Below are 11,785 nucleotides of genomic sequence, written 5' to 3' on the forward strand. Positions count from 1 at the left end.
TTAATTATCTTATGATCTCGAGATAACAAAGTTGTCATCTTGAGATAATGAGTTAATTATTTTGTGATCTCAAGATAACAAAGTTGTCATCTTGAAAGAATGAATGAATTGGTATCTTCAGATAACAAAGTAATCTTGAAATAACGAGTGATCTCAAGATAACAAAAGTTATCTTGAGATAATGAGTTAATTATCTTGTGATCTCAAGATAACAAAGTTGTAGAAATGCTGCAAAGCACATTGGCACTGCGCAAAAAAGTGACCCAGCATTAGTGATGGACGTATATAGGATGGTAAAATACTGCACATCTGAATGAGAAAAGATTTTTCCTTCATTAATCTGTGCTGATGAGGATCTGGATGATGTGATACTCATCTCTGCTCGTCATCTTTGGCAGATCCTGCAAAAATCTCATGTAGTACCAGCTGATACTCCGGCAGATGTTGATGTCCACACACTGCTTATAGCGGAAGCTAAACTATGCCGTCTTGTGCAGCCAGCCAATTCCTTTCGACAGATCTGACCAAAACATAAGATGCCAGCAGTGCACTGCCCGCTAATTAGCATATCAGAATTTACTATTCGATTTTTATACTTTTATGACTTTTCATAATGGCTGACTCATCCCTATTGTAGACTCCCTCCACTGAGTCAAATCAAAGGTTTGAGGAGCTGCTGGTAGAATCTCTCAAACCTTCTGAGAGTCAGAATGACCTTCAAAATGGTAGCAGTGATTCCCCCGAGGCAAAGTATGGAAAGTAAGTCTGAGAGTACCTTTATTTTTTCAAAACAGCAACACAGGGAAAGATTCCTGAATGGTCAGCCTACAATGCAAGAACACTGGACATTCGATATTCTCTTTATAACATCCATCAGTGTTACCTTCTCTTTTGCTGTTGCCGCCATAACCGCTATCTGCTTGTAGTCGGTGTCAATTGTACACCATGCTGTAATCCTACTGGTGGCTTTTAAGCACATGTTTATATTTGCAATTTATTTATAGTGTAATAACATCTACATAAACTCACATCGGTCCAAAAGAACCGCATCTTAGCGCTTCTCCTGCCATACAATCTTGGCTCGGTTTCTAAATCTTCCAGAAAATCTCTCCCTGGAGTGGAAAACCCCCACAAAACAAACACCGGAGCTCCTCACACTGTTAGCTAAAGTTAAAGCAGTTAATTATCCCCTTCCCTCTCATTACCACTTCGGGGAAACTGAGAGACAGAGATAATGAAAAAGGGAGGAGGGGAAGAAAAGGTGAAGAACGTGAAGAAGGTGCCAGAAAAAAAGAGTGCTGATTGTAGACACAGTGAGATGAGAGCAAGTGAGTGAGAATCCCATCTGAACGCAAGAAGGTGTGAGGAGGAGAGGGCTGGTTTTCCTCTGGCTTTGTGGGGGAGCTGACGGGGGGAGGCAGGATAAAAATTTTAGCCGGAGTGGAGCCTGGTGGAGCAGACCGCAGCAGGAGATGAAGGGAGATCACAGTCCTCTGGTTTGGAGCTGAGCTTAAACAGCAGCCTCGGCTCAAAGAACGTACATTCTAAAAACAGCCCAGAGCACTTCAGCAACGTCAGGTGTAAAATTGACGTTTGCAATCTCATATTTGTACTTGGTCTGCAAAAAATGGTATCGATGCATCCCTGTCATCAAATCTTCATCAGTATAATGTTAATTTTGAATTTGAGGCCTAAACATCGAGCCGACTGAGTCTATGCATGTGATGTTAATGATGTGGTTTAAAAACCTCCAGCAAAATCTGACACTTTTTAATTTTAAAGCCCTAAATTATTAATTCAGGCTTTGCAGGTTGATGCATAGCAGCGCAGGTACAGCATACTTTAACATGTTTTTCTCCTGACTCAGTAAGGCTACTTCTTTAACGTTCTCATACTTAAAGCAGCACAGAGCTGTCTATAGGGGCATAGGATGGACAGAGCATATTCTAACACTGTATATCCATAACAGTACTCGCTAGCTAGACTTCACTGTCCGACAAATCCTGGCAGCTATTTATTTCAGTGAGAGAGTGACCTCAAAACTCAAGGCTGGTATCAAAACTAAACTTTAAATCACTTGTATTGCATATGCCAGAAAGTGCTCCTGATGCTAACCATTGACAATGCTAGTCTCAGCCATAAACCCTGATTGCAGAGATAGCATGAATATTAACATGCTTTTGCACCCCCGTAGACCCCGGCCTGCTCACCCATGACCTGTGCTTTGGAATAACTTTGGATTAACATAATAAATAACTGCAAACAATCTTGGCTGACTGTACAGCAATCGATTACATTTCCATCAATTTACAGTACCATTGCAGCTCACACGGACGAAAAAGGTGCGTTCCAGCCCAGTTTAAGCCCTTGTCGCAGCTACAGGTTGTCTTCTCATAGAAAATCTATTTGGACTTATTTTTTTAAATAAAAAAGCATTTACTGTGTAAATGCCCTGCAACAGACTAGCGACTTGTCCAGAGTATTTCCTGCCTTCGGCCCAGTGACTACTGGGATAGGCTCCAGCACCCCTCCATGACCCAGGAGGATAAGCGGCTTAGAAAATGTGTGTGTGTACTGTATAAACAACGCAGACCCAGTCCAAACAGTCCATATATTTTGCGTATAGTGGGCCTCATTCACCAACCATTCTTAAGAAGAAATTTCTTCTTAAAACCCACTTACGCAGTTTTCACGAACATTCTGACGTTCACCATTGTTTTCTTATTTGGGATTCATTCTTAGGTAAGAACAGAATCTACCCACACTCAAGAGCACAAAGGTGAGAACAGTTCTGCGCTTTCAGAGCACGTCATGAATCTGACATTAATTCATTTACACTAACAAGTACTTAATTCTAAGTTGGTTACTCAGTACGGTATCAGACTTGGTGTTGGCGAGTGCTAAAAATATGCACTCAAGCTTGTACTTGGTCTGAAAAAAAGGACCGATGCGCCCCTAATTGTCATCGAATGTTCATTAGTATAACTTAGTTTTAGCATTTGAGAACTAAACATTGAGCCAGACCTTCTTTTCGAGTCCTGCGCATGTGACATCAATGCTGTGGTTTAAAAAAAAAAACACCTGCAAAATCTGACACCTTTGAAAATCCTGACTTTTAAATGATTAATTCAAGCTTTACAAGTTGACTCACCATATTTCAGCATGTTTTTTTCTCCTGTCTCAGTAAGGATACTTCTTTTACATTCCCTTACTTAAAGCAGCACTGCTTTAAGTATGAGAATGTATGACGTTATTAAGAATTTACTATCGTTTTTCTTACATGTTTACAACTATTCAAAATTCTAATACATCCCTACTGAGTCAAATCAAGGGGTTGAGGAGCAGCCGGTAGGATCCCTCTATCCTTTGAGAATCAGAATGACCTTCAAGATGGTAGCAGGGATTCCCCTGAGGCGTGGAGAGGAAGAAGCTTGCTTCACAAACTACTGCAAACACCAGCCTTCCCAACACTATTAGCAAACATGCAGATGTGTGAATCTGAGTATGTTTCGCAGCTGCCAGTTGGCAAAACAGTAAGCTAAACATCACAGTTTTGCAAGACTGTTAAATTTCAGAAAACTGTATTTACATGGAACAGACCTACTGTATAAACAAATCATCATTAATGTTCCTCAGCCTATATTGGCACAGCATGCATTATGCAGACAGGCTATGTAAACATTTCAAGTTCATATATTAACCTAAATACACCTTGACAGGCTCGTCGTCAACAATGTCGTCGGGCTCTCTTATTTGTGAACTAATAAAGGAGGACAATTCAGGCTGTTGGAGAGATTTAGGTGATACAGGTGCTTAAAAACATGTAAATAGGTGTTGCTGTGTGGATTTAATAGGGGTTGCAGTGTTTGTTGTGATATGCTGGGCTGGGCTGTGGGGCTGGTTAGTGGAGTTGGGGTCTAACATGTATGAGAAATGTGTGGCTGTTGATGACCTGCCTGCTTCACGGCCATTTCGGCAGCACTGGCAGTGGGTCTCTCTTGCTGCTCTGTAAATAAATGAGCACTCATTCGAAGTGCTATGTTTCCTGCATCTTCTCCTTCTATGCTGACGCCACAGTGGTGTCAGAAGTGGGATGACCCCCTAGTGGCCTGGAGGGGAATAGTGAACCCAGTGGTGAAACGGCAGAGATAACCAAGCCTGGATGAGGATGGGCCAAGGGAGTGCCGCTGCTGCTGCGCACAGGAATGTGAGGAGTGATGCCGCGAGGAGATCCCGCCACACTGGCGTGGAAGATGCAGCACTCAGTCTCTCTCTGCTCCAGTGCCCCAGGGAGGAGAACCCTCTCCCTCATCCATGCTTCCCGGCTGTTTTGGCAGCACTGCCAGTGGGTCTCTCCTGCTGCTATGCTATGTATGTTTCCTGCATCTTCTTATATGATGCTGCCACAACATTTATATGTTCTGCTAAAGTGACTCAGTGAGTACATTTACATGTACTTAAAAATCTGATAACTGCTGAAAATCAGATTTTGTCAGTGATCTGACCAACGTGTTTACATGCACTAGAGTAATTAGATAATGGGGAAACTCCAGGTCTACATGAGTCGTAGATGTAAACTCAAACTTCATGCCGCAGCTTTTAAAAAAAATTGTGTCACTTTACCTGAAAATATGAACATACATAATCTAGAAAATAAAGAATATATTTAAATCCCTCATTTCATCAAGCATGTATTTGGTTTCAGTGTTGATCCAAAAGTGTTGCTTACTTATTTCCCTGTCTGTTTTTGCACATGCGCAGACTGCGAAATCTGAAAGAAATCAGAGTAAGAGTTTACATGCACTGAGAAATCTGATTACTGAGCTAAAATCCAGCCTCTTTAGCAGATTTCTTAATCAGATTTACCCTGATCTAAGAAATCAGAGTGTGCTGTTTCCACAACCATTTGAATAATCAGATAACTACAGAAATCTGATCATGATCAGATTATTGAGTGCATGTAAATGCACTCATTGTTTTTTAAAGAAAGCCACAGCATGATGATGAGTTTCACATTACGTTTACATCACATCTTATCCTGTGAGTTTATTATTTTTCAGTACAGAAATCTGATTACTGCCTGACTCATGTAGCCCGGATTTTCCCCACTATCTGATTGCCCAAGTGCAGGTAAACATGTTAAACGGATTTCTGACAAAGTCTAAATGCCTTGTCAGCTTATGTCAAATGCTACTTAAATGTACTCGAGTGAACAATCATGCATAACAAACATTATATCATCTGTTATGACAGTTAATGGTAAAGGTGACATGACATTGTTAAATTATTGAACATCAACTGTCATGACAGCTGATGATGATATTTTACAGTATGATTATGACAATATTATGTGTAGAGGTTCAACTAATGTGTTACTGTTTTAATACCAGTGGAAGAGACAGAGAGAGAGAGAGAGAGAGAGAGAGAGAGAGCTCACAACCTCCCTAACTTTTCTTAGCAAGACATACAGTTACAGTTTCTCTAGGGCCAATGTTATTTCTGTTATAGATTATCTGCCACTGACCTGTGATAAGTGACCACATACTGAGATTCATTTTTCAGCAAGAAACACTGCAATCCCAGCAGAGCAGCACAAATTCACTCCAAGCACAGCGGCTTCAGACTGAAACCAACCATTTGAGGTAGAGCAGAGAATTTGAGAGAATAGACACATTTTTAATGATATTTAGTTTGTTGATTAGGTGTTTTGTAGCAGATGTGCCAGAAATAAAGGACAGATACAGTTGTATGCAAACGTTTGATTACTTTCGGGTAAATTCTACCTTTTGTTGATTATGAAAATAAGTTAAAACATCCTCTACAGAGAACACACATCTGCACATTTTAGTGCACAATTACTGTTTATTTGCTGAATTTAACACATTGGGACAAAAAACATAATTTGTCATTCATATTTTATGTTTTTTTTCCCCCAATATGTTAAACGAAATAAATAGAATTTGTGCTCTAAAATTTTCCTCTGTAAAGGATGCATGTTATTCGATTGGGGTGTTAAACTTTTGCGATTTTACATGGCTTGTATTTTTTTTTACAGTTTTATGAATTGGTTTATGTGGGTAGCGCTGTCACCTCACAGCAAAAAGGACCTGGGTTCGATTCCCCGGCCCAGGCAACCAGGGTCCTCTCTGTGTGGAGTTTGTATGTTCTCCCCGTGTCTGTGTGGGTTTCCTCCAGGTGCTCCGGTTTCCTCCCACAGTCCAAAGACATGCAGTCAAGCAAAGCAAAGATGCTAAATTGCCCCAGGTGTGAATGTGTATGTCTGTGTGTCTGCCCTGTGATGGACTGGCAGCCCTGTCCAGGGTGTTTCCCACCTTCCGCCCAATGAGCACTGGAAAAGGCTCCAGCACCCCCACAACCCAGGAGGATAAGCGGCTTAGAAAATGTGTGTGTTGATTGGCCAACAGGCATTTCTGATGCTAAGATAACCAGAACAGTCGCTTTGAAAACCCTGTTGCTGGTGCACAACCTATGGTTGGCTGTTGCTGCAAATAACTGCATTTGTCGCGGTCAGTCATTTGTTAAAACTCGAGTCTGTCAATTACTGGAGATCTTTCTGGAGATCCCTCCTTCCCTTTTTACCGTATTAAAGTTGGATATTCAATTTTCTCCTTTCTCGAAATAGTAATCCAACATACTTTAGTCCATGTTTATAGATAACAATGTGCAAAAAGTGTCAGAAACAACATAATCAAGTCTGTTAGAGACACTGAACATGGTTTGAGATACATATGCAATGATTTAGATGTGCAGTTTGATGCTATTTGGTAGCTACACACTTCCAATACTTGTTAGGCTTGTAGCTCGAGTTTAAAAACAAGCAAACTTCAGACACCATTAGGTATTGGCTGACTACATTTGAGGTGAGGGGGGAAATGTGGAAAATGTGTGAATTTGATCTGTCACTGAACTATCCCTGTAAAGGTCATCACATCACCAGGGAGCTTCTGATCACAACCGAAGAAGTTCATGCTCACAGAGGATCATACATATTCATGAGCAGCTGTTAGACAGGCAGTGTTATTGGCAGATCGTTGATTGCTACTGCAGATTAAAGTGGCTCACTGCCATCGTCCCTCATTTAACGACATGATCCACTCACTGCCTTGTACCTCCACTCACTGGCCAATTTATTGGAAACACCTACCTTGAACTTCTACTGACTGGACAAATTTTTGGAAACACCTGCCTTGTACTTTTACTGACTGGACAATTTTTTGGAAACACCTACCTTGTACTTCGACAGATTGGCCAATTTATTAGGAACACCTACCTTGTACTTTCACTCACTGGTCACTTTACTGGAAACACTTACCTCGTACTTCCACTCACTGGCCACTTTATTAGAAACACTTTCTTTGTACTTCCACTGACTGGCCACTTTGTTGGAAACACCCTACTCTGTACTTCCACTGACTGGCCACTTTACTGGAAACACCTACATTGTACTTCCACAAACTGGTCACTTTGTGCTTCCACTCATTGGCCACTTCATTGGAAACACCTATCTTGTACTTCCACTCACTGGCCACTTTACTGGAAACACCTCACTCAGTGGCCACTTTAACACCATCCCTGTTTTTGGCATGAGTACACAAGTCAACATTGTTTCTATTATGTTTGAATGCTAATTTTATCAAGGCACTTTTAGACACCACTGAAGCTGCAGGTGTGCTTTCTGTTTTCTATCTTTGTGAAGAGCTCTCAGTTGTTTTCAGAACAGGGGCTTCCGTCCTCGTTGCTCCCTAGCAGCTCAACACAGAGTCACAACAGAGAGCCAATGATATCCTAATTAATCGGATAACAGAGTTATAGGGAAAAAATAGTTAATGCAATTATATTAATTAAAGACATCGAAGCAATTTCCATTCAGAACAGCCTTAATAAAGATTGGAGACAGCCCTAATTCTTATGCTAACTGTTGCATTAGCTTCAAGTGCCATGCATTCCATCAGTAACCAAATCTCTGATTAGCAGCGTCGCAGTGGTCTTCATCAGTCGGCGTGCTCTCTCAATCACTCCATATTAACACAGCCCTCCTCACAGAGCCCTCACAAACCTGTCTCCATGACAACCGTGCCACAGAGCATGTGGACAGGAAGAGAGACGATATGTGAGCGGAGTGTTAAACCTTCAGCTCACGTACACACCAAAACACACACACATGCACTAAGGTTAACACACCCTCCACGATCGCTTAATTGACATGGAGCAGCTGCACCATCGAAACGGCATCGCGCCTAACTTCACCATTCAGCCTATCACGGTTTATTATTCCATTCAACACAATTGCGATCACTATTGTGCGTGAAATTGCACGCAGCTATTGTTCTGAGCTCACTGAGCGCTTCCTTTGTCCAGCTGTCATCCTGCTACACGGTGCTGAAGTTGGCTTCTTATTCAAATTTTCCAGTCCACCTTAAATGGCAGTTAAGTACTGCACCATTTAAGGTGGACTGGAAAATTTGAATTATTCAAACAAGAAGGTGGTGATTACGAATCCAACTTAAGCTTCGCTGTGTGGGTGGGTGGGTGTCATGCAGTCATGTACCCCCCTCAACTCCCACCACCCCTCTTGACGTACCTCTGGATGGTTGTCTCTGTTTGGTCTGCATGGTCAGGGTGCCCACAACTGCGCCCATGTTGACAGTGTCCACAACAAACTGTCCACTGTACCTGTCCACCTCTCTTACTCACTCTCTCTCTCTTTGTGTCTCTATCTCTCTCTATCAGTCTTGTCTGTGTTCTCCCTGAGTAATTCCCACGTTTACAAGCTCACCTCTCTCTCTCTCTTTATCCCCCTCTCTCTTTCTCTGTCTCTCTCTCTCTCTTTGTCCCCCTCTCTCTCTCTCTGCTGTGAGTTGTGAATGAATGAAAACAGCGCAAAATGTTTCCTCCCATGAAAACGCTCCTCCCACAAATCTCTCTTCCTCTCTCTCTATCTCTCACTCCTTCTCCCCCTTTACCTCATTATCTTTATTTCTCTCTCTACCGTCTGCTCATCTTCCCCTCTTCTCTTTCTTTCCTCCCCTCGCTATCTCTATATCTTGCTTCTTCTTCTCTCTCTTACTCCCTCACCCTCAATGTTTATCTTTCTCTTTATTGCTCTCCTTCTATGCCCCTCTCTCTTTATCTCTCTCCCCCTCTCCCATTTCTTTCGTTCTAGTCCCCACCTCCTCTTCTTAATCTCCTCCTGCTTTTGCTCTCTACAGCCCTCTCTCCTTTATCTCATTCTCTCCACTTGGCTTCTTCTTGTTCCCTCTTCCTCTCTATCTTCTGTGTACATCCCTCTCTCAGCACCCCTCTCTTTCCCTGCCCCCCCCTCTCTCTCTCTCTCTCTCTCTCTATCACTGTCTTTTTTTCTCCCTTGCTCTCTCCCCTCTCTCTCCCTATCTCCAGCCCTCTATCTGCACCCCTCTCTTTCCCTGCCTCTTTCTCTTTCCCTGTTCTTCGTTCTGCCCCTCTCTCTTTCTCTCTCTCATTCACTCTCTATCACTCTCTTTCCCCATTTCCCTCTCTCTCTCTCTGTTCCTTCTCTTTCACACTCCCTTTTTCTGTCTCTCTGTCCCTATCTCTCTCAATCTCTCTCTGCCTATCTTTCTCTCTCTTTTTTCTCTCTCCGTATCTATCACTCTCTCTCTCTCTCTCTCTCTACGTATCTCTCTCGCTCTCTCTCTCTCTCACCCTATCTATCACTTGCTCTCTCTCTCTCTCTATCTATCTCTCCCTCTCACCATCTCTCTCTCTTTCTCACTGTATCTCTCTCTCTCTCTCTCTCTACTGTATCTCTCTCTCTCTCTCTCTAACTGTTGCTGTGCTGGTGGTCTCAGAGCAGTGAGCAGTGAAGCGGTGCAGTGAGGATGAATCGCTCCGACACACACCACAGATTTTCATCTCATCTCTGCTTCCCTGCTGCTCCTCTGCACTGGCTCTCTCTCTCTCTCTCTCTCTCTCTCTCTCTCTCTCTCTCTCTCTCTCTCTCTCTCTCTCTCTCTCACTCGGAATGAGTCATGTTGAATGCTGTGTGTATATCAGGGCAGCCCAACATGGACAAACTACCACATTACTGCTGAACTGCTGCACACTGCAAAACACACCTCAGCAGTGTACAGTACTGCACAGGAGTCAGGACCACCTTTCACTTTATTAAAATTACAGTCAAAGCAGCCATTAAAGAAGGAGAAACGCAAATGAGAATAAATGAAAAACAAAGAGTTTCCAAAAGTGCTCAAAAAATGATTAAAAGCTCCAGAGAAAATGTGCCTCCTAACAACCACCTGGAAGACCTGGTTGACCCCAAAACTGCCCCCATCAGATAAACAGCACTTAAAGCTTTCATCTCTGAGAGAGAGGAGAAAATCAAGCTGCTTCAGATCTGAAAACATCCACAGGTGTTTCTGTCCATCCTTCCACTGTGAGAAGACGACTCAGCGCTGTGGGTCTGAAAGGATGTGTAGCTGATCAAGAAGAACCTCACTGAGAAAAGGAGACGGACACATCAAACAAAGAAGCTGAACGATGGACTGACCACCCCAGAGTCCAGACCTCAACACCACTGAATGTGTTTGATTACTTCAGAAAACGATCAACCAGCTTCTAAGACTGAACTTTGGAGGTGTGTCTGCAGATTCTTTGAGGAACTGAAACCAAGTCTCCTGAAAAGAATGGAAAAGAAAATAAAGAGTGACACACTAAATAATGAAAAAATGACAGTATGTTTAGTTGATCAAGCTTCTACGTAATTAAAGCCTTCGTGGTCGTTTTGAATGGAAGAAAAAAAATTGATGGTGGTCTCTGGCTTTTGCACAGTACTATATTAGCCCCTTACATGGTCAGGGCCTGCTGACACCGAAGTAAGTTTTATTGCTCACTAGCAGCTGCTTTTTCCTCTTTTCTTTAAATACAGCATTTACTGAGTTTAGCCTTTCATTCTTGCCAACAGAATGAATGTCCTTCTGTAATGAAAGGCTCATTTTCTGAAGTCATATTGAACCTGAAGCTGCTGTGAGCTAAAGGAGAATAGAATTGCAGTAAGCATTGTGCATTATCCTAGCAAAACTGCATGCAAAGGTTGCAAATACGAGTCTGTGTCTTGAGTCGAATCAAGAGTCATTTAAGAGTGAGTTCAAGCAGAGTTGTGACTTGACTACCGATCTCTGCTTAGTGCAGGGGTCGCAACACAAATGATAAGAAGAGCCATTTTGTCCTTTCAACAAAAATCAACCCACCTTGGGAGCCACAACATTTCTTGTCCATTTTACCATCTTGGCTACGAATACGTCTCACTACATGCTAATGTACTAAACAAATACGCCTTATTTTGCTCTGCTTTAAGCTTTAGCCACTTTTCTCGCATCTCCGGCAGGAAACCGTTCCACAGCAGTGGAATAGTTTCCTGTAAAATATCTCTCAACGTTTGATTTTTTTAACGACGCTGTTTAATCTGCAATGACAAACTCTTTGGTGCAACAGTTACATTCTGGCACCACAGGCACCAGTTAAGGTGGAACAGGAAAATTCGAACAAGAAGCTGGCGAATGAGAAGCTGACTTCAGCTTCACGACAAAGAGTTTCTCATTGCAGATTAAACGTATCAGGAAACCAGCTGGAGTGATTATAAACGCGGATATGTCGATTCATCTCCAAATTATCAATGTTCATCTTAAATCTCTCTCTTTGCCTTTTCGTTAGGTACTACCTAGGTCAGATTGTTGTCTGTGTTGTTTAGTGACCAGCTGTCCATGCACCAGCCTTCAGGGTTAAAGCG

The 11,785-nt window shown here is 42.4% G+C and overlaps 1 protein-coding gene across 5 annotated transcripts in view; it reads right to left on the reverse strand.

The window, feature by feature from the left end:
- Nucleotides 1-11,785, reverse strand: part of kcnip1b (Kv channel interacting protein 1 b) — a 65,543-nt gene that overhangs the window by 14,772 nt on the left and 38,986 nt on the right. The window contains exon 1 of one of the 5 annotated variants that reach the window (XM_036595410.1): nucleotides 8,603-8,982. The exons of the other annotated variants lie outside the window; for them this stretch is intronic. Within the exon in view, the coding sequence (XP_036451303.1) occupies nucleotides 8,603-8,660 (58 nt within the window). The 5' untranslated portion in view covers nucleotides 8,661-8,982. Of the gene's footprint in view, nucleotides 1-8,602; nucleotides 8,983-11,785 lie in introns of those variants that run through there. 5 annotated transcript variants of the gene reach the window in all.

This window comes from Colossoma macropomum, unplaced genomic scaffold, assembly GCF_904425465.1.
Source record: "Colossoma macropomum unplaced genomic scaffold, Colossoma_macropomum, whole genome shotgun sequence".
Lineage (NCBI taxonomy): Eukaryota > Metazoa > Chordata > Actinopteri > Characiformes > Serrasalmidae > Colossoma > Colossoma macropomum.